The following is a 20757-nucleotide window of genomic DNA, read 5'->3' on the forward strand; positions in this document are numbered from 1 at the left end:
TCTTCTCTTTGGTTGCTTTGAGACTTTTCCTGATCTCTGATAGGAGTATCAGTTTGGTATATCTAGGTTTCTTTGAAAATTTGATTGTTTATTTGTTGTATATTTAAAAAAATCAACCCTACCACTTTGTGAGATCTCTTAATCTAAGAACTCAAGTGTTTCTTTAGTTTTGGGAAATTATCAGCCATTATTTTTTTCAAATATTCTCTCTCTTCCATTCTCTTTACCTTCTCCTTCTAGGTTGCCTACGTTATAGATAAAGGTTGAAAATTCTGGCTCCTTCCAAAGTGTCACTTTTTCCCCTATCACATTGTGCTGTATTTTGTGGGACTTCCTCAGTTCATTGTCTTTGCTCATTGTTTAGCTGTTTCTTGGCTTATCTGTCCAGAGTGCTTTCTTTCTATCTAGATCCTTTTTTTTAGGGTTGTATCACAGTTTCAGGTCTACTCAGAGTTTTGCAGCAAGGCTTTCCATTTATTAGTTTATTTTTAAATATCTTTCCTATGATGAGTCAAAATGGATTTGGTGAGAAAAAGAGAGATTTTGGTGTCTATTCAGGCCATCATTTTGAAACTGGATGTCTCTGCTCATTAGTAAAAAAAAACTCTCTTTTTTACTCATTAGAGTCTACCTAATAATAGAAGGAAGCATTAATTTTGTACTATCAATCTACAATCAGTATTAGAACAAACAGAATTTAAAACATGTATAAATCTGTATGTTATAGTGGCCTCATTTTAAGTCTAGTTAATTGGCCTAAGATCTCCCTTTGATTGCAGTTTATATTTAGTCATTATTTGTACTAGTTTGAGAACATCCTCACCTGTGGTTGAGAGTGTTCCTGCCCGGGCCCCTGTTTTATAAAGTGGGGAGTGGTAAAGTGTTGGGTTTGGCTCATAATTTTGTTGTGGCTCAAAATGCACCACAGGCAGCATTGGATTCATCTGTCCGGGCAACGCGTCTTCTATCACCATGTCCTTATCGTCCCATCGAGAAGCATCCATGAACATCCCGTGCACAAGAACGCCATCCTCAGGAGAGGGCAACTGAAAGATACGCACAAGTTTAAAGGTGTGAGGAGGAGAAGGGAGTCAGTACTTGGGGACCATTTCCTACGTCCCACATCTTCACCAGGTTAATTCTAAAAAGCACACTATAAATTGCTGGTATTACTCACATTTTAGAGAGGACAATCCTGAGGCTTTGAGAGGCAGAATAATTTGCTTCTCAGTTTGACACCAAATCTCACACTTCTCCCACACCACCAGGATGTCTGTAATAGGGGCTACCCCTGGGAAGCCCATTTACGAGCTTCAGACTCTCTGATATGATGCTGTGACTTTCCCCCTTCTCTCGGGAAGCAGATAAGAGGGCTGGGATTATGGTCTGTTATTCTTAACAAGGTCTTTCAAGGATGCCCTCTGAGAAGACATATATATCTGCAATAATATTTGTAGAGTACTTATGGAAAATTCCCTTTTTCTTGTCTTTTTTACCATTTTTTAAAAAAAAATTATGCTCACTTTTTAATGTTTCTATTAAATGAGAGAGAGAGAGACAGACAGACAGTCCTGGAATCTCCACAGGTGCATGATTTTTGCCAATTCTGGGGACCCCTGTGATCCTTCTTCAAACACTGGGTGAATTTGGCCAATTCTGGCCCCAGACCTTTGGATAACGGGAGGCTCATGCCTGCAGGCAGAGGATTAAGCAGTGCAGACAATATGTACCACCTATTATAGTGAGTAGAAAGAAGGTAAACTAAGTTATTTTGGGCTGGTCTTTGCTTTTTTTTGTCCTGAGCTTTCTGTTTCTTGGGTGCAGTGCAGTGGGCCATCCTGTTTTTGGGGCTGCTATGTATGCTTGTGCGGGTTTGCCTTAAAATCGTCTTGCCACCTACTTGCCAAGTCATGTGTAGGAGTCATCTGGGCAACCGCTCAGAGGGAGTGCCTTTTCCTAAGCTGCACAAAGGCGGCAAATGGGCTGACAGCCGTCCTGCCTGTTTGTGACAGAGGTAAAGCTGTCTCAACATATGCCCTTGCTGTCTCTTGCAGACGTCTGCTGCGCAGACCAGGAGATGGGCCAGCTAGACAACATGAAGTCTCCACAGACCTCACAGATTGTAAGGCATCGCCATGGCTCAGTGCACATGCCCCAAGCAGAGACGTGGTGTGAATCGGGGTGGGGTGTAGGGACAGAGGCCCCTGGTGGTCACTGTAAACTTCTGTTATAAGAGTCAGCCTCCATGGCAGATAGAGTGTGCCAGGCACAGGGCAGGGCCAGCATCCTGGAAGGCTCTGGTGAGGGCTTTTATGTAGTTGTCGTTGTGCCCTCCTGCAGCCTCGTATATTCCTGACATGGGCCTGGGACACCCTCTTGGCCAAAAAAGGTCTCAAATAATAAGGAATGTATCTCTAAATTATTCTTCCTTTACTTTAAAAATATTTTGATACTAAAGCAAATTTCTTGAAAGACATAGACATTTTACTGTCATTTTAAGATACAAGCAACTAAGAGGCATGGATATTTCATAGAGTAAACCACAAATATGCGGTTAATCTGGATTTTGTATGTTTTTTGGTAATCAGAGCAAAGAGTTGATCAACCAGATCTGAGTGGAGTGGATATTGATAGGGTTACCCAGGAGCAATTCCTACGGACTAATATCATGGTATTTCAAGGTAAGTTTAATAAAAGCAACTTACCCCAACTATACTGATTGGTCAGTGAACACTTTCTTGGCAAAAAAGATCTGGAGCAGATCTTTGATTTCATGGCACGTATAGAAAATTCTGTTTATAAGACACGCTGGGGTGGACAGATGCTTTGATGCAGAGGCTCCCCTATCCCGTCCATATCTTAGTGCATTTAAGCTGGGCAGCTGAGATTGACAGTGGCCGTTCTCATCCCTGGCTTTATACTGAAATCACTGGGGAACTTTAAAAAATAATCATGCCTGGGACCACCCGTAGCGATTCTGATGTAATTCAACTGTGGTCTGGGCATCAGGATTTTTTAACAGCTCTATAGGTGATTCTAACCTGCAGCCATGGTTGAGAATCCCTGATATTCTGCCGCAGTAGTTCTCAAACTTCAGTGGGCTTAGAACCCTCACAGGAAATGTTAAAACATAGATTTCTGGGTCCCAGCCCAGAGTTTCTGATTCAGTAGATCTGGGATGGGGCCTGGGAATCTGCATTTCTAACAAGTTCCCAGGTGTGATGCTGATGCTGCTGGTCTGGAGACCGCATTTTGAGAACCACTGCAGTAGAGGGAGTAAATCACACAATAAACAGCTTTAACTGCTTCCTTAGCACATTCCTATTAGTTATTTAATGTGGTTATAGTTACAGAATGTATGAAGTTAGTGTATCAATTCTGCTAGGAGGCAGCTGAATGAATGTTATAGATAAGTTTAGCCTATAGTAATAGTTATTTATTGTGGGTGTAGTAAGTGCTGATCACATGACATTTGCCGTTCCATTTACACTGTACTACAGCTCTGAGGTTGGTGGTGTCAGTCCCAATTTTACAGATGAGAACACTGAGGTGTAGACATGTTAGCAACATGTAGTGGTCCAGCACACACAGGTGGTGAGGGGAGAGTCAGAATTCAGACTCAGACTTGTCTGATTCTGAAACCCTTGTTTTTCATCTCTTGCTACATTACCTCTGCAAGATGGAGAAAGTTACAGTGGGTATCTAAAGAAATAAAATAGTATTGCTTTAAAAATATTTCTATAAGTCAGACTAATTTAGGCAGTTCCCATCTAGTCATTGTTAACTGAGGAGCTTATCTTGGGGCTGTGATTACTATCCTGCCCCTCCTGCTCTTACAAATGGGAGGTGATAGGGGAGTGGGGCATGGGAGATTGGCTGAAATTTTCAAGGACAGTGAGATAGAGGCTACTCTGCTGTAACAGTCAAGTGGACAATACCTCTAGGTCCATGGGCAGTTCTTGTCCAAACTGCACCGTCTTGGCAGCTTCTATGACTGCAGCTTGATCCCGATAGGTAGGAATCATGTTGTACTTGAAACTCAGCTCGTCTATAGGCAAATTGTATTTCCGAGCATGATTTTGAAGAGTTCCTGTACGTGTGAAAACCAGGAAGCTGGGTCCTTCAAACAGCACTGCTACTCCATAAACCCTGGCCCTCATCACCCCAGCCAGGCTGCCCTAGTGTTAGAGAGCTTCCTCTCCATAGAGAAGACCCAACTATTAACACCTTGATCTGAATTAAGTTCACAGAGACAGGAAGCCTGTGGGTCACATGGGAGGTAAGGACCAAGGGATGTACAGGTTCTGGCCATGGTTGGGAAGAGAGGGAAGGAGGCCAAGTCTGAAGGGAATTGCCCTGCCCTGAGGGAGACAAACCCAAGAGGTAGTTTCAGAGCCCAATCTCGCCACCTGCAGGATCTTGCCTGAGTTGTTTTATATGGGCTGTTTATCAGGGATTAATGAGACAGATTAAGGCCTGGGCTAATTAGCCTCTAGTAGGCCAAAGGCCTGGGCCCCTCTGGGGCTTTCTAGCTAGATTCCCCAAGGGCCAATAGAGGAACATCAAGAGTATTTCTTAGAGGAAAGGAAGCTGCTCAGAGCTGGGAACTGAGCAGGAGGAGAGCAGTTGGTGCTCTTGAGCATGGGTCATATGGGGAATTGAGGCACATGCTGAGGGGACAGGGATTAGATTGCTGGGGAACATCTGCTATTTCTGTTATCCTTTTTCTCCCTGCAGGCAAGGAAGAGCGGAATGTCATTGGACTGCCCTACAATCAGTAGCCCCATTGTTAGGCCATTAGCAGCCCTGCCATCTCCCCAGCTCCTAGAAACCCTGTGTGTACCAAATTGTAATCTTCCCCTGGGATTTTTCTAGGGAAAGCACTGGTACCTGTTAGAAATCCTTGAGGAAAGAAGAAACCGGAGATCCAGTAGGACTTAGGCTGTCCTCTTTTGAGCCACAACTGAAGACAAAACAGTATATCATGTTATATTTTGACACTTTGTTTCTGGGATGGATTTTGTCTTCTAAACCAAAGTCCTACTTTGGAGGGCCTCTCAGGAGGCAGAGTCTAACCAGCCCAATTGGTCACCAACCTCATTTTGCTGCTCTTCTGTTCCCCTTCCTCATCTGCCAGTCAGACGACTGCAAACCCAGAACCTGGTTATTACAGGGTGTGTGTAAGAGGGAGATGGCAGCAAAGTCACACCGGCTGTTTGGACCCATCTCAGATTGGTCAGTACTGCACAGTGGGGTCCCATGAACCAGAGCTGAAACCCCAAGGATGGCTTGTAATTAAAATGGAATGTGGGGATAAGGGCCTACAGCAAGTGACATTATAATCAGTGTAAGACTTTCAAAGTAATAACATTCTGGAAGTTTCTGTTTCTCTGGGCTCAGACTATCCATCAGTGGTTGTCAGCCAGAGCTTCCTAGGGACTTTCAGGGCAACTATGCTGTCAGAATTCATCAAAACCCAAAGAAGAGAATTTTCTTACATCTACAAATGCAGTCCTGAGAATAAGGTCTTTGACCCATGATCCTAGTGGCTTCAGGGACGGGTAGGCCGTGTTGGACCAGAGAGAGGGAACCTGGTTGTTGAGGAAACTGTTATACACCTTTTCCATTTCTTCAGACATCACGACAAATCCAGCAATGGCTTTGTCAAGTGTTCGTAGAGAAATCTGAAAGAACAAAAAAGGATTGTTGCCTTTTACGGATGTACTTATCAAATGTCAATGACAGTCATTCATGGTGGCAGGAGCTGCTTTGGCTGAAGGGTCTGCTTGCTGAGTTCCATCCTCTCTGTACACCGTCTGCTGGGCCAGACCCTCTAATATTTCATGCAATTTTACAACTTGTGTCCATAGAGTGTAACACTTGGGGGTTGTGGGGAGGTTCAGGCAGTTAATAGCCGAGTCCAACATAGTGGAAAGAAGGGAAGGAGAAATGTCCCTGAAACCTGGAGAAATGGCTGCAAGAAATGCCACCATCCAGCTGTCCTCCAGGCCAAAAGAAAAATGGGCCTGATAGTGATTTGGGAATCATGGGGCATGGGAAGTTGGGGGAGAGGGGCTGTAAGAACCACCTCATGCCACTGGCCATCTCTGCCCAGGGCATGCCCACGGCCCCCCAGAGTGAGAGCAGAAAGGGGAGATTTTTAGATGAGACCAATCTTCCAGCTGATATCAGGGGGTCAGTCTGTACTGGAAGCACTTCCCTAAAACATATCCTTCTCCACTTCCTCCTCCTCTCAACAGAAGACAGAGGCAAGCAGTGGTCCTGGGAGACGCTGGCCGGCAGCAGAGTATAGGGTGATATTTGCTACCTGGCTAAAGACACAGGAGAGCATATAGATGAGTTATGGCCTTTACGGGTTCCAGTTTTGTGAAAACTGCCATATATGGGAAAAATATAATAGGAAGATATTAGAGGTAAAATTTATGTTTATTAAACAAACAAATAAGTCCTGGGACCACATGTACATAGTCCTAAGGACAGACAATGTATGGATGAAACAAGGCTAGTCATCTTTCCATTCTTTTATAGATCTATTCATTGTTCCCCTCCTCCCCATGCTTCTTTTCATAAGAGGCAGTGGTAGGAAAAAGAAGAGTTTAAATTCAATTTTTTAAGGTTCTGAGAAACCATTTGCAGTAGGGTGCAGGACGGAGGCCCTCAGCCAGAGAAGACAGTGCTGTGTCTTAGACACCAGAAGTGGAAAAAGGTAGCAGAAGACTGATCTAAAATTCAGGGAGAACCATAAAATGAGAGATGGAGGGATCAGACTTCCAGGGCCTTCAAGGTCTACTTAAAGGAGAAAAAGGTCACAATACAGTCCATTCTCCCAAAGGAGGCAGCTAACACACAGATGTATTAAATGGGAGAAATGTACTTCAAATGCTTTCCTTCCCCTACAGCTAGAAGCCTAAATAACAGGGTGGTCTTCTCACTCCAAGCGCCTGCCCCATCTCACAGTTCTGTAACTCTCTGGGGGAGAGTGAGATCCCAAGATGGCAGCTCCTGAGGCTGCCGGGTGCTGCCACCTTCCTTTGGCCTTTCTTGTTGCCACCACAGTACTGGCTGGCTGTTCCCAAGGGGAAGTGAAGGTGAGGCTGGGAACAAAGCCAGGGCAAGGCAGGACTAAGCCCTGAGGTCTAGGACCAGAGGTCAGGATGAGGAAGGCCCAGGGTGCAGGCACAGCCTGTGTGGGTGTTGCCCCTCCCTCAGATGGGAGTGCTTGGCTGTGATTCCTGATGGCCCTGCTGGCTGCCTCTCCCTGGGCTCTTCCCCTTATGCTTCCATTAGGTGAATTCCCCCATTACTGGTGGACTGGAGTTTGCTTGACTAGAAGAAGTGACCATGGGGAGACCCAAGAGCCACATTGGTTCACTTGTACATTGAAACATTCATGGAAGATTTAGTATGTCAGTTATGAAGGAAACAGAGAAGTCTAGTATACCAGTTCCTTTGTCTTTAAGTTCTTTGTCAGAGTAGCCATACTTATGGAGGGATAATTACAAAAAGTGTAGAAAGTACAGTGATGGACACAGACATCTGAAATTATGGAGCTCTAAGGAGGGGCTCCTAAGTCATCTGGCGGTGGAGGGAAAGGCTGTTGTTCCAGGAAGATGTTACAGAGGAAGTGACATTTGGACTTGCATATCTTCAGGTGAATGAAAAGTCATGATGTAGAAAAGGCAAGAGATGAGCCTTATCCGTTTCCTTTTCCTCCTCAGAACAATAGTACCCCCTAGGTGTTGACTGGGTACATAGCACTCCATCTAGAAACTACATTTCCCAGCCACCCTTGCAGTTGGGATGTGGCCATGTGACCATGTTTTGGCTAATGGGATATAAGAAGAAATGTTATCTACAGCTTCTGGATCACATTTTTATAAGAAAGCTGCTTTTTCTTGGCCCTCTCTTTCCCCCTTCCCACTGGCTGGCAAAAGTGGGAATTGGAGTAGCCATCTTAGACCTAGAGATGGAAGTTACCTGTTGAAGCTGGAAGAGCCAACCTGCTCATCTCTGGATGAGCTCACAAAGCAGGATTAACTACCTGACCTAGACAGGGCTTCCTCTAGGCTGTTGGGGGAGAGTAAAGTGAATTTCCATCTTGTTTTGGACTGTATTGTGAGGATCTTCATCATAGCAGCTTAATCTGTTCCCTGATTCATTCAATATAGAAGGTGATAAGCCCCAACCTGGCTACCTGGCCTGCTGACACTGGTGCACACCTGACTAGATGCCACAGTTCCAAGGTGAAAACTTCACATATTCAGCTGATCCAGGGCCCGCCTAACCAGCAAGCCTTGATGTTACCAGCCAAGCAACAATGTTTGGAGACTTTGCTTTCCTAATAGGGGACAGAAATAGTTTTTGGCTTTAAAAGATCCCCCAGTTCTCTCCCAATCTTATCCCCAAGACTTGACTCTGGGCTAGGTATTTGGTTTCCTGCTTAGCAGTAACACTTTTCCTGTTAATGCTCAATACTTGCTCTCTAATAGTTTTAATTTTTCTGTTATCAAAGTTATGCACAGAGAAACTAGGAAGTCCTTCAACCATCATTATAAATCAAGGCAATCCAGAGAGAAAGTATCTGTAAGTTTAAGGCAAAGGATCAAACACTTGTTTGCAAATTTTAGTTGCCTTGAAATCATCTGGGGATATTGACATATTCCCAGGCCCCACCTCAAGAAATTTGAATTCAGTAGGTCTGGAGTGGGACCAAGGGATCCACATTTTGAACATATATCACAGAGGATGCTAATGCAGGCATTTTGTGGCCCACACTTCAAGAAACTCTGGTTTTCGTAGGCTTGCTTTAAGACATTATTAACTGCAAACTAGACAACAGGAATAAGCACTGAATCACTATTAATGAAGTGCCTAGGACCCTGATCAATTTCTAGTGAGTCAATGATAATTCTAACGGTGTAAATTAAGATAAAGAGAAGACTGAAGATTTGTACTGTTACTTATTCACTCCATCATCATTAGAAAAAGGGAAGACAGACTCGTTAGAGGGAGGATACACTGAATTTTAGACAAGCTGGGTTTGAGGAGTTGTTAGTGTATCTAAATGGAAAAGTTGAAGTGATGGGAATGGAAAATTCTAAGCACACTCATGTTATTGTACAATTCTCTACAAAGCTTTGACAGCAAATTGCAACGATGGGTGCTCTCATACATGGATTAACTTCAGCAGGTTGTTAAACCGGTCCACTTCCTGTCCAAGAACCGTGGTCAAGGAGTTCAGGCGTCCTTGGGGATCCTTGACGAAAAGGCTCTCAGAAGCACCTTCCATTTCCAGTTTTTCTGAAACACACAGAGCTGATTCCTCAGGTCAGTCATTACTGGTTTCTGTTTTCATAACTTTACTATTATAATGTGCTTATCTTCACATTTTTCTAAAGCCAACTTCTCTCATTATTTAAGCCAGATACACAGGACTTAAATGTGACATTTCTCTAGTTCAGAACTCTTTGGTGATTCACCTGTGTTATCTATAAACAATCTATATTTCCATCTTCTTTGCCAGTGAGAGCCCTGGGACAGGGGAGGGTTGGTCCTCGATTGCTTAAGTAAGATGACAGAGAGACTGGCTGTGCTAATGTAGAGGAAGATGTGAACTGGAAACAGGAAAGAAGGCTGCTCTTTTTAATTCTGGGTGACGGTAGGGAGAGGGCGGGGGTTAAGAGGGAAGAAGATGAAGTGGAAGGTCAGTGAGACTCAGTGGTATCTGCACATTTGATGAGGAGTTTGTCTGAAAGGTTTCCATGGTGGACAAGGAGACTTGGCAGGAGGGCACAGAAGGTGAGCCCATCTTTGGCTGAATGGCAGAGCCCCGAAGACTTCAGTGGCAAATGCTAGCAGGACACAGCCGCTATCCAGTAGATAGGGATATTCCAGAGACCAGAGGGGCCAGGGAACCTGAGTCTTCCCTCTGCCATGCAGGTGTGTAAGGCTCACTCTTCCCTACACACCTGCATTGCATCTAGGAGAAGCGGGGTTGGGGATGGGATATGGAGAGAAGAGAGAGACTTGGTATTTATCCCAAGTTACTGAACATTATTCAAAAGGACTGACTGAATTATTAAACAGGCTCATGGTTCAGACTGGATGGAAAATTGAGCTCTTCTTTTTCCCTATAATCCACCAAATAGAGACTTAGATGAAGAACTGTATGAGCTATAAAAGATGAAGGAACTGCATTTTCTTTGTACATCTGAGGAAACTGTGATTAAAAAAGTGGCTATGACATATATATATCATATTTGTTCTTAACTACTTATATTTTGGCTGCTGGAGAAAAATCCCACAGCAGTGAGGGTTGGTCCAATCCCTTGGGTCTACAGTACTGCGGTTACATGTCCTTGGCCTTCTCCTCCTACTGTTCCCTCAGGCTATTCCAAACCTTCAGTTCTTTTGTTGAGCCAGTTGCATCCCTGCTCCCTCAGTCTCAGCAGATGACCTGCTTAGCATTTCACAGTAAAAGTATAAGCTTTATGAAGCTTGGAGGAAAAAACTCTCCCAGTTGTTAATGGGAATCTACTTAATAAGTATACTATCTATCCAGCCACCCATTCAGCTATGCATCCCTTCTCCACCCAGCTCTTCCTAAAATAACTGACTCAGTTTGCTTCATCAACACAATTCTCTACCTAAGTAGATATTCTTCTGAGGGCCTGCTCCTAGGAGACAGGTAACTGGCTTCTGAAATCATAAGTCTCGTTTTCCTCTAGGATTTTAAGAACATTGACAGGATTCAGTCACTATTTTTTTCTGCCTCAATTTTCTTTTTCCTATAATCACATCTCTTCCAACCATGAACATTAGACTAAGAAATCAAAATCTATTGCCAATCTAAGAAAAGTGTGAAAATGGATCTCTTGTGATCGTTTATGAAGATTCCTTAACTCATCAGAAAACAAAGTGAAAGTAATTTAGCTATTCCTTCTGAATGAAGAAAGAAAAGTGAAATGAATTCTAGAGCAGAACTGTTCAATAGAAATTTTTACAATGATCAAAATGTTCTCTGTCTGTGCTATTCAATATGGTAGCACTAGAGATGTGACTAGTGCAACTGAGGAATTGAATTTTAAACTTAATTTAATTTAAATAGACATATGTGGCTAGTGGCTATTGTCTTGGACAGTGCAGGTCTAGAGATATCAGAATAATGAAGTCAAGGGGAGCTCAGGAAAAAGTCTGGTTCAAAGTTACATTGGGCTAGAACCCATTTGCTCCTAATGCTTCTTCTGGCAGTTGGGATGTCAAGGTGCTGGAAGCTTCTAGTTGATTAATGGAGTACTCCATATCAGAAGAACTCTCTGGCCAAATCTATGTAATAAGCAGGTTTAGACACTTGCTTATTGCTCAGTTCTCTGAGTTTATTCCTAAAATTCCCATTATATACAGATTTCAGCAACTATTTATTACCTGGGATTCTGGTCTGGACAGAAGCAACAAGTTCTTGAACAATTTCATCATTGCTTTTTCCCTCTCCACCAGAAGATGACCTTGGCTGAACCTCAAGTATGGTGTTGATTAATGTGTTGGTCTCTTTGTACTATAATGGCAGTAAGAGACAGAACAGTGAAGACTAAAATTCTCAAAACATAATTTTGCGGTACATATTATTTACTTATAGAAGTAAAGGCAATTCTCAAAAACAATTAGAAAAGTGTTGTGGCTTATTATAGAAAACTTAGAAAACACAAAAAATTCATAATTCCTGCTTTTTAGAGATAATTAATTATAATTAAATATAATATAATTATATAAACAATATTTAATTTACTCTCACTTAGACATTTTTTCTATCTGCAGTTTACAAAATTGAGCTCATATAATTTATGTAATAGTCATTCTTTTTTCAATATCATGAGCCATTTTTCATACCATTAAAAAATCCTCATGAACTATGCCTTTAACATGTTGACTGCCACACTAGGAAAAAATTTTTTTCCTTGGGGCCAGGGTGTTTTATTATGAAAATAGAATAAAAACTTCAAAAACAAAACAATCCTTTGTAATTTAATGAAAATTTTGTTATTTTTTATTGTTTTCTGTGTATGAGTTATATACAATTAAATTGTCAATATTAATTGTAGCAATAAGAATATCAAGTAAGATTTTCAGGAACCAACTGCAGGGTTTTGCCCAGGGGTCCACCCATCATGTAACATGAATGCTACAGCATGGTAGCGTGAGTTGCATGTGCACCACACGACTCTCAAAATAAAGAGACGTGTGTTACATGTGCTTCACAAAGCCCTGGGCTCAAAACTAGCGTAAATTAAATGCAATTCACGTGACAGTTAACATGTTAAGTGATTATGTGATATTTTGTGGTATGAATGCACCATAAGTAATATAGTGATTTATCTACTTTTTGGACATTTCTAGTTTTTTGATCTTATTAGATTCTGGGAATAAAATATCTGTATATGAATTTCATCCACTATCTTTGAAATTTTTTCAATGATAGATTACTAGAAGGAATATTTTTAAACTGAGTATTACTATATTAATTTCCAATATTGTATCAGAGGGCCTGTCTTTCTGTGTCTTTGCAAGAATTATTATTATTACTTAAAGATTTTTTTCCAATATAATAGATAAAAAATAACTTCTATTGTTTGAACTTCTTTGAGGATTAACAGATTTAAATATTTGAAAAAATATGTTCATTGGCTATGATTTTTTTTAGTGTTTTGTAAATTATGGATTTATAAAAAGATAATTACATGATAAGGAAATTTAACTTTTCTGTTTTTTTTTTTCCAAAAATGTTTTGGCTTGTCATTTGCTTTTTTGGATTTTTTATGACCTTTTTGATATAGTCACATCTATTGGCCCTTTCTAATGTGATTTACTTTTGCATTTCTTTTTATGCTCAGAAATTTTTATTCCATGGTCACTTGTGACATATTCATTAGGTCCTAAACACAAATACGAAGTTATTTACTTAATGCTATAGTTAAATAGCTTGGTTTCTTTGCTCAGTGCCAGTCATTTAATATTATAGCTTTTTCATTTTAGTTCTTGACATTTTGGTTGGTTGGAATGAGTCTCAGAACATTTAGCGCAGCCGGCATAGTATTACTTCCTATGATAGTGAGCTGGAGACTTCCAGTTGACACCAACTCCCAGTTCTCCTTTCCTTAGGGCAGAGTGAAGACTGCATTTTCCCTCATCCTTGCAGTTGGGGAGGCAACAGGACTGTTTTGGCCGTGTAACATGAGCTGAAGTGATGATGGACTGTGACTGTTCAGGCTGAGGCAGTGAAAAGCCTCTAGACTCTGGCAGTAATTCTCTAGTCTCTCTCTCCCCATGTTGCAGTGAAAGAGAAGGCCGTTTGTTCTAGTAAATGCAGCTACAATACAACAGTGCCTCTTCTAGACCCAGTCCCTGTGTGGAGAAGAGCCCCCTCTGTCAACCCACCAACACAATCCATGTTAGATTAAATCACTGGGATTTGGGTCACTTTCTTACTAGTACGTTCTGATTAATATAATAACCTATCCCCCCCTGTTTTTGAGTGGGGGGTGAGGTGGATAAGATGATCTTTTTCTAATCATCGTAGTTCCAAACTTGTGCCAGAATCTGTCCAGGCATAGCTTCATTTTTTTTTTTCAATACAGCAAAAAGTAATTCAAGACCCTCTTGAATTATTGCTTCTGTTTCTTATTGTTTTGTTTAATCTCCTTGCATTATCCTCCGTATCTATTATCATTTCTCATCATTTTCTATTTTTGGACATTTTAGTTTCCATTCTGGAAGGCTTATTAAATTTGCTTCCTACGTCATATACATGATAATCTATATATCAGTTCTGGTCTTTAAGTTCCCAAAGCAGTTTTTAATTCTGCTACGGTATTTTTAGTTTCCTTGGAATATTTCCCTCTCGCACATCTCATGGAACCTTTTGTATTTATGTGTCAGCCTTCTGTCAAATTCTGGCTTTCTCTTTTATAGAGGCTAGATTTCACATACTATCCCAGATGCCAAAACATGTTACTTATTGTCTGGTTTCTGCAGCAGATGATTTGCAGAGGGTGAGTCCCGAGTCTTCCGAATTGTGTTTTTTATCCCTTATTCTTCAGCATGTTTTTTTCTCTCCATTTACTCAGCCTGTGTTGGTTTTTTCTTTTCATTTATTCAGCTTCTAATGAGAAGAAAGAGAATAGATCTCTGTCTCCCCACAGACAGCCTATGCAGATGGCCCTTGACTTATGCTTATTGTCCTCTTGGGAGGCAAATTTCTTCCTTATTTCTCCAGCTGATGTGGACGGGTCAAAGTCCAAATTTCTTTACTAGTTTGCGATAAGCATCCATGTGAAGCATAGCTTGCTGGGATAAGCAAGGAATAATTTATATCTTTTGTGTTAAGACTCTACTGATTATAAGAGGCAGCATTATCTAACCTAAACCAACTAAAGCAAAGAAAAGGAATCTGTTGCTCATGTAATTGAGGAGAAGAGAACATAAATCACGTGGGTCTTATATTCCAAAATATGCCATTTCGACATCAAGATTACTTTGAGCAAAAGGCAATTTGAAAAACAGTAGATGCAAGAAAGGTATTCTAATCTCCCCTTTTCCTGAAAACAGGAGATAAAAACTCTCATGTGAAAGATGAGAGTTTTCTCCTGTACCAGGAGAAAAGACACATTCTTTAATGGGGAGTTACAGCCAAGAGAATTCTGTACAAAAAGACCTTGTTAAAATAATTCTTATCTTCCTTTAGCCTTCCCAAATAATTTAGTTACTTTTCCATAATTGCTTCTTTTTGTTCAATCTAATAAAAAAGAATGTCGGTTTTACCACTTCTTTGGGTCTTAATTTCCTTACTAATGTCACGTAAATCTTATATTAAATATGCACGCTTTTCTCCTGTTAATCTCTCTTCTGTCAATTTAATTCTCGGGCCCAGTCTGCCCCCTGTAAGGACAGAGATGGGGTTTTGACTCCCCCTTTCTAATGCCTCATCTCCTGGGCAGGCTTGGCTGTTTCTTGTACATTGCCCTCATCCTTTCTTATGGCAGATGCACTTCTTCCATGTGGCAGATGGGAGGGGCTGGGTATGTCAGGGACAAGGCCACAAACAGCTGCTGACATACAGCATCCTGGCCAGGGATTCCAGAGGACAGAGACAGCACCCCCTCCAGTCCCAGCATCCACATATACTGTCTCAGGAAGGGCTCCCATTTAACTCACATGGGTCATGTGTGCACTCCTTGGACCAACTGGAGTGGCCAAGGGAGGGAGTGCTGCCGTTGGCCAGGCCTGGGTCACATGTCTGCCTCTATGGAGGTGGCAAGTGGCTGGGAATCTTATCAGAATTTCATGGAATGGAGAAGGGGCAGCTGCTCCAAAGGGGAAAGATGGGAATGGGGCATGTACCAACCAGAAGAACGGAGGAAGGAAGGCTAAACAGGAAAATATACTGGGGGCTCACTAGATACCTGCTGTCTCAGTCATTCTGAAACCATTGGAAAAGAGAAACAAAGACACTGCAGGTACCCACTGCCAAGAACTTCCCCCCACCAACAGTGCTGTCCTCACAGGATACAGTGGGCCTTATCATATGCACACTGCTCTACTCCTTCTCTCAGCCTCCCCTTCCCGCTCCAGAGCAGACAGTCAAAGAGGAAGCAAACATTGACAGTAGGTTTAGCCACCATTTTTTTCCTCCTGAAAGTAGGATAAAGAAAAACAAGATGCATTATTCTAACTCCCAGCTGAAGGGCAAAGTGATCTTACTGCCAGAGGACATGAAATAAGGTGTCAGAATGTTGATCTATTGGTGCTCTTTCTGGAGCTTCCACAGTTGTTTTGCATGGAGTCCTTGATATCCAGGCAGATTTCACCTCTAACACTTATCGGGGCAAAATTTAAGTTGAACAGAAGGATGATTCTCCTTGTGAAACCAAATCTAGTTCCCAACCTTTAGAGTTTTCCAGAGCCCTCAGGGACACACCCCACTTCATGGCTTCAGTTCTTCCACAGATGCCTGTCCATGGCAGATGATGGAAGTGCAAGGGTAGGCAGTGCCCAGGTCATGGGAAGCCTTGAGTGCCAGGCTGAGGAACTTAGACTACCTTTAGTCCAAGCTAAAGGTAATAAGTACAGCACTTAAGTAATAGGGCAGCATCAGGAGGTCTACACAGAAGAGTAAAATAATCCAGTTTGCTCTGTGATCTGATACTGTGACCATGCTTTTAATTTATCTGTTTTGTATATTTGTTACTGTACTTTACAATCTAATCATGTATGGATCCACAAACCTTTATGTAATGTGAGACAAATGTGCCCAGCATGGAGGGAGAAGGCCAAAAGAGAAGGGGTTATACTATTGTCCAAATCCCCATGCTATGGTTGGACTATGAGCAGGTAGATTATGGACCAGGCAGAAAGCCTAGGGATGGGAGCGCAGCGGTGGGCGGGGAGTGGGGGTGGGGTGTTGGCCAGGGTCAAGGAAAATGCATAATGATCCTAGGATTCTGTGTAGGATCTGGAAGGAACAGCCTAAATTGGAACCAAATGTTGAAGTCAAGGTGAAACAACTATCTTATTTATTTAGGAGTATTATAACTTACAGAGAAAGTGAGGTGATTATTGACATTTTGAATTTGTATACATAACATAAATATATATCTTAAGTTTAAAGGCTACATACCTGGAAAACTAGGTTGGCATTTTCATGCATTCCAAAAATTTCTGGGTCATCTATTAAAGGCAGATTTTCAATGTAGTCCTTAAACTCTTGAAGGCTGTCAGCCTTGGGTGCAAAATAGATGCCTGTTATAAAAAACACAGAAGACAAATATGTCTTAGATAGACTGGCTTTGCACTGCCAAGATGGCTCTTCTCTGCCTGGTTCAGGTAGTGGCTGTAATCAGCTGCCTCATGTAGAAAAGGGGATTATTTTTTTTGAAATCTGCTTGCTTTCATCGCTATGTCTAGTTTTGTTACCTTTTCTTGAGGCCTTGAGCATCTGTTATTGTCCTAACTTTTCAGGATGTCTCCTCCAGAATATTTCAAAATTCTGAGGATCCAGGGATATGCCACTGAAAGCTGCACCCCATCAAGGCCTCCAGATTAATGCTCGTGTTAGAGATTGCTTTTGTATTTGTTTGATAAACAACAACAACCCTCTCTAATAAAAGCTACATTTGCAAAACATTGACATTGGGGCTGCTCAATTTTCTATCTGATTACAGGATATGTGGTTGAGTCTTATCAGCTGTCAGGGACAGTCTCTTACAACTTTTATGGTAGGAGCTTTTATGCACTCGCTCTGTGCTAATCAATCGCTGCTTCCAGGGGGATGGACACACAGGACCATTATCTATTTGCTGTCTGAGCCATAACGAGCTGTCACCAACTCATAGACCTGTTTTTTACTCAATTTGCTGTAATGGGAATTTTCTTTAATTACTTTTAAAATATACTGGGATATAACTTTGAAAACACATTTAGACATAATACAATCAACTTTAAAACAGAAATAATTCCAAGTGGTTACTGCACACTGTGTATCCTTGTGCTTTTACTATCAGACCAGCTCCGAAGGTGGTCATGCATGTGGACGGGGTGGGCATGGGAAGATTGGACACAGACAGCCCCTGGATGGAAAAGTGAGATGCTGTCAGCGGCTTCTTGGGAAAGGCCTTTTCTATAATATTGAAAAGTCATTCACCTGATTCAGAATATTTATAATCATCTTCTAACGTTTCAGGAGAAAAAAATCTTTTCAAGACAGTACGAAGGCATCTTTGATCCCAGGTGTCTGTGACTCTACCACCATATGTAATTTCACCTGAAAAGGAGTTTGCATTTTAAAATGATTACTATTTTTTAAATTGATACACATACCCCTATTCTAATAGGTTTATTTATATCTACATTTATTTGGTACTTAAAATGAAAAGAGCACATCAGAATTTCCTTCCAGTACCCATTCCCTACCCAAAGAGAAAAAAAGTAAATTTAAAAAAAAGCTGAAAAATATGGTATATGTACTGGTGTATGTACTCTACCCTAGGTAATTTGCAGAAACTTAAGCCACTGAGCTGTGTTTACATATTTCCTCCTTCTTCTTGTTCTTTTGCTTTGAAATATTGATTTTGAGTATGTATTCTAAAACATACACACTTTCCATGAAACAGTGCTTCTTTCTGGGGCCAATGAGTGAAATGAAACCAAGCACTCATAGCAAGGCATTCAAACTGTATACATTCCTTATAAATTACTGCTACCAAGCTAAGGAGGAAAGATAGATCCAAGATGAAAGAGACAACTTGCCTCGCAGCAATTATGTTATGGAGAATTAAAACTTCCTGGTATCGTATCTCTCGTTTCACAGAGAAGCTAGTTTTGGTATACTCCACTGTCATCCCCAAATTATGGGTAGGAAGGAACTGTACTGGAATGATATCCATTGCTGATACAATTCTTTGGAAAAACTCCAGATCCATTGCTACAATTCACCAGTCAGCACTGTAGTGTTCCCAGAAGGATTTCACCTGTGATACTGACATTGTCAACTTCTGGATCCTCTGTTGATCCATTCTCATGTCCTTCTCTTCCTTTATGTCAGAAAGAGATGTTTTTTTCATCGTTTTTCAAGCTGAGATGGTTGGTTGAGAGAAAGTTATTTCAGTCTTTGGAATCTCAATAGTTTATTTCTTCCAAGACAGCAATGTTCTTACCTGCACATCCTGTAGGGATCCCTATTTTTTCCTCTCCTCTTACAGTACCTCTTGTCAGTCTTGTTGGATCAGCCACTCAGGGAGAGGCGAGGGGGAATAGGTACTCAGGCTGATAGTCAAGTTGGAGAATCTCTGTGTTAGCAATTCCATGAGGGAAGGAAGAGATGCTCTGTGTCTTCTTGGGAATGTTCTTTAGCCACTCTCTGGGAAGTCTTGGAACACAAAGTTGGGCTAAATCTCTGTGGTGGGTCCATCTAGTCTGGGCTTAAGTTGAAGCTCCTAACTTGGATTCTTGGAGCTGGATGGGAATGTAAAGTTCAAGTTTCTCCAATTGCAAAAGGGAAAGGAGCTTGTCCTAAAGTTTATTGTTCTAAAAAATGTTTCTAATTAAATATCTGCATTTTGAAAAGCAGCACAGAAATGTTTTCCTTACAAATCAACTAACTTTGTTCTTCTCCATCCAGATTTGGTTTTATCCTTTTTCTTGGATCAAGCTGAGTAAACAAGGAGCCCTGCCATTTGACTCAGGGTAGATGACTCACAGCTTGCTTCCAGGCAGGAGACTTCTGGGTCTGGTCTTCCCAGGAGAGAGACAGCATGTGTGTCGGGGGGTGTCCACCACACATGCCACTGCCTGGCCAGGCCCCTGCATCATTGTTGCTGCGGGTCTCCTTGCAGACCCTGCTGCGGTGGCTTCCCCATCTCCTCCTTTCCTGTCCCCATGGGCTGGCTCAGGGACGGCACAGTACAAACTGGATAGGCTCCAGCACCACTCCTGGACTTATGCTTTGCTGTCACCTACGTTATAAAATTTGAAGACCCTCCTCCAACTCGAAATATCTTCCTGTATTTAAAGCCTCCTAAATATGTCTCTGTTTACTCTCTTCTGTCCAGTCTCCCCACTAGTATTGCTATATCCCTGTGTTCAATCCCTCATCATCTTGCTTTTATTACGGCTTTGTAAATTATTCCACCTTTTCCCAACCTGAAAGACTATAATTGCTAACCATAGTTTATAAGATGGAGTGAAAATTTATTAGCAAGACAGAAGCTGGATATGCCTCCAGCTTACCTTTTGTAGTTTTGTTGAAGTCAAAACTGCCCTCCACACACACCTCCCCTCATGCTGTGCTCCAGCCCTCCCCCACCGCCAGCAGTGTGTGGGATGTGGCATGACTACACCTTTATTGATTTGTAATTGGTATAGAAAAACCTGCACATAATTAACGTATACAAGTCGGTGAGTTTAGACTTAGGTATACTCTTATGTTGCCATCACCACAATCAAGGTAATAAACATAGCCGTTATCTCCAAAAATTTCTTTGTGTCCCCCACTGTTTTTGGGGTAAGAACCCTTAACATGAAATCTGCTTTCTTAACAAATTTTTAAGTACACAATACCTTATTGTTAACTATAGGCACTATATTGTACAACGGATCTCTGGAACTTACTCATCTGGTATAACTATAACTTTATACCCACTGAACAACTACCCATTTTCTTCCTCCCCCCATACCTTGGTAGCCACCATTCTCTTGTCTACTTCTAGACTTTTATTTTTTTAGGCTGGTCAAGTGAAGCGGTGGGAGTGGAGAAGGAACAAAGGAATCTATAACTGGTTGTGATTCATTAGTCGTAAACACCACTGCACTCGGACCAACGCTACTTCTAGACTTTTGACCATTTCAGATGCCTCATATAAAAGGAATTGTGCAGTATTTGTCCTTCTGTGATAACTTATTTAACTTAGCATATCTTTCAGGTCCATCCACATTGTCCTGCAAATGGTAGGATTTCTTTCTTTTCTAAGGATGAAGGATGAATAATATTCCATATACTACACTTTCTTTATCCATTCATATGTTGATGAACATTTGGTTGTTTCCATATCTTGGCTATTGTGAACAATTTATTATGCCCATCAGCTTTTTGGTGGGCAGAGACCATGTCATCTTTGATACCCAGCATTTATCGTAGTAGTAATAATCAATATTTTCTGGATTAATCCATAGATGAATGCCTAAAAAAAT

General features: G+C 41.5%; 1 protein-coding gene across 1 annotated transcript in view; it reads right to left on the minus strand.

Moving 5' to 3' along the window:
* The window catches only part of DNAH6 (dynein, axonemal, heavy chain 6), a 318529-nt gene that overhangs the window by 3227 nt on the left and 294545 nt on the right, over nt 1-20757 (minus strand). Inside the window, exons 66-73 of the mRNA XM_012644194.1 lie at nt 17714-17833; nt 16691-16812; nt 11446-11575; nt 9194-9321; nt 5499-5684; nt 4891-4963; nt 3939-4090; nt 824-1046 (exon numbers count right to left, since the gene is read on the minus strand). Coding sequence (XP_012499648.1) covers nt 824-1046; nt 3939-4090; nt 4891-4963; nt 5499-5684; nt 9194-9321; nt 11446-11575; nt 16691-16812; nt 17714-17833 — 1134 coding nt within the window. The remainder of the gene's footprint in view (nt 1-823; nt 1047-3938; nt 4091-4890; nt 4964-5498; nt 5685-9193; nt 9322-11445; nt 11576-16690; nt 16813-17713; nt 17834-20757) is intronic.

Source organism: Propithecus coquereli, unplaced genomic scaffold (genome assembly GCF_000956105.1).
Source record: "Propithecus coquereli isolate 6110/MARCELLA unplaced genomic scaffold, Pcoq_1.0 Scaffold208, whole genome shotgun sequence".
NCBI lineage: Eukaryota > Metazoa > Chordata > Mammalia > Primates > Indriidae > Propithecus > Propithecus coquereli.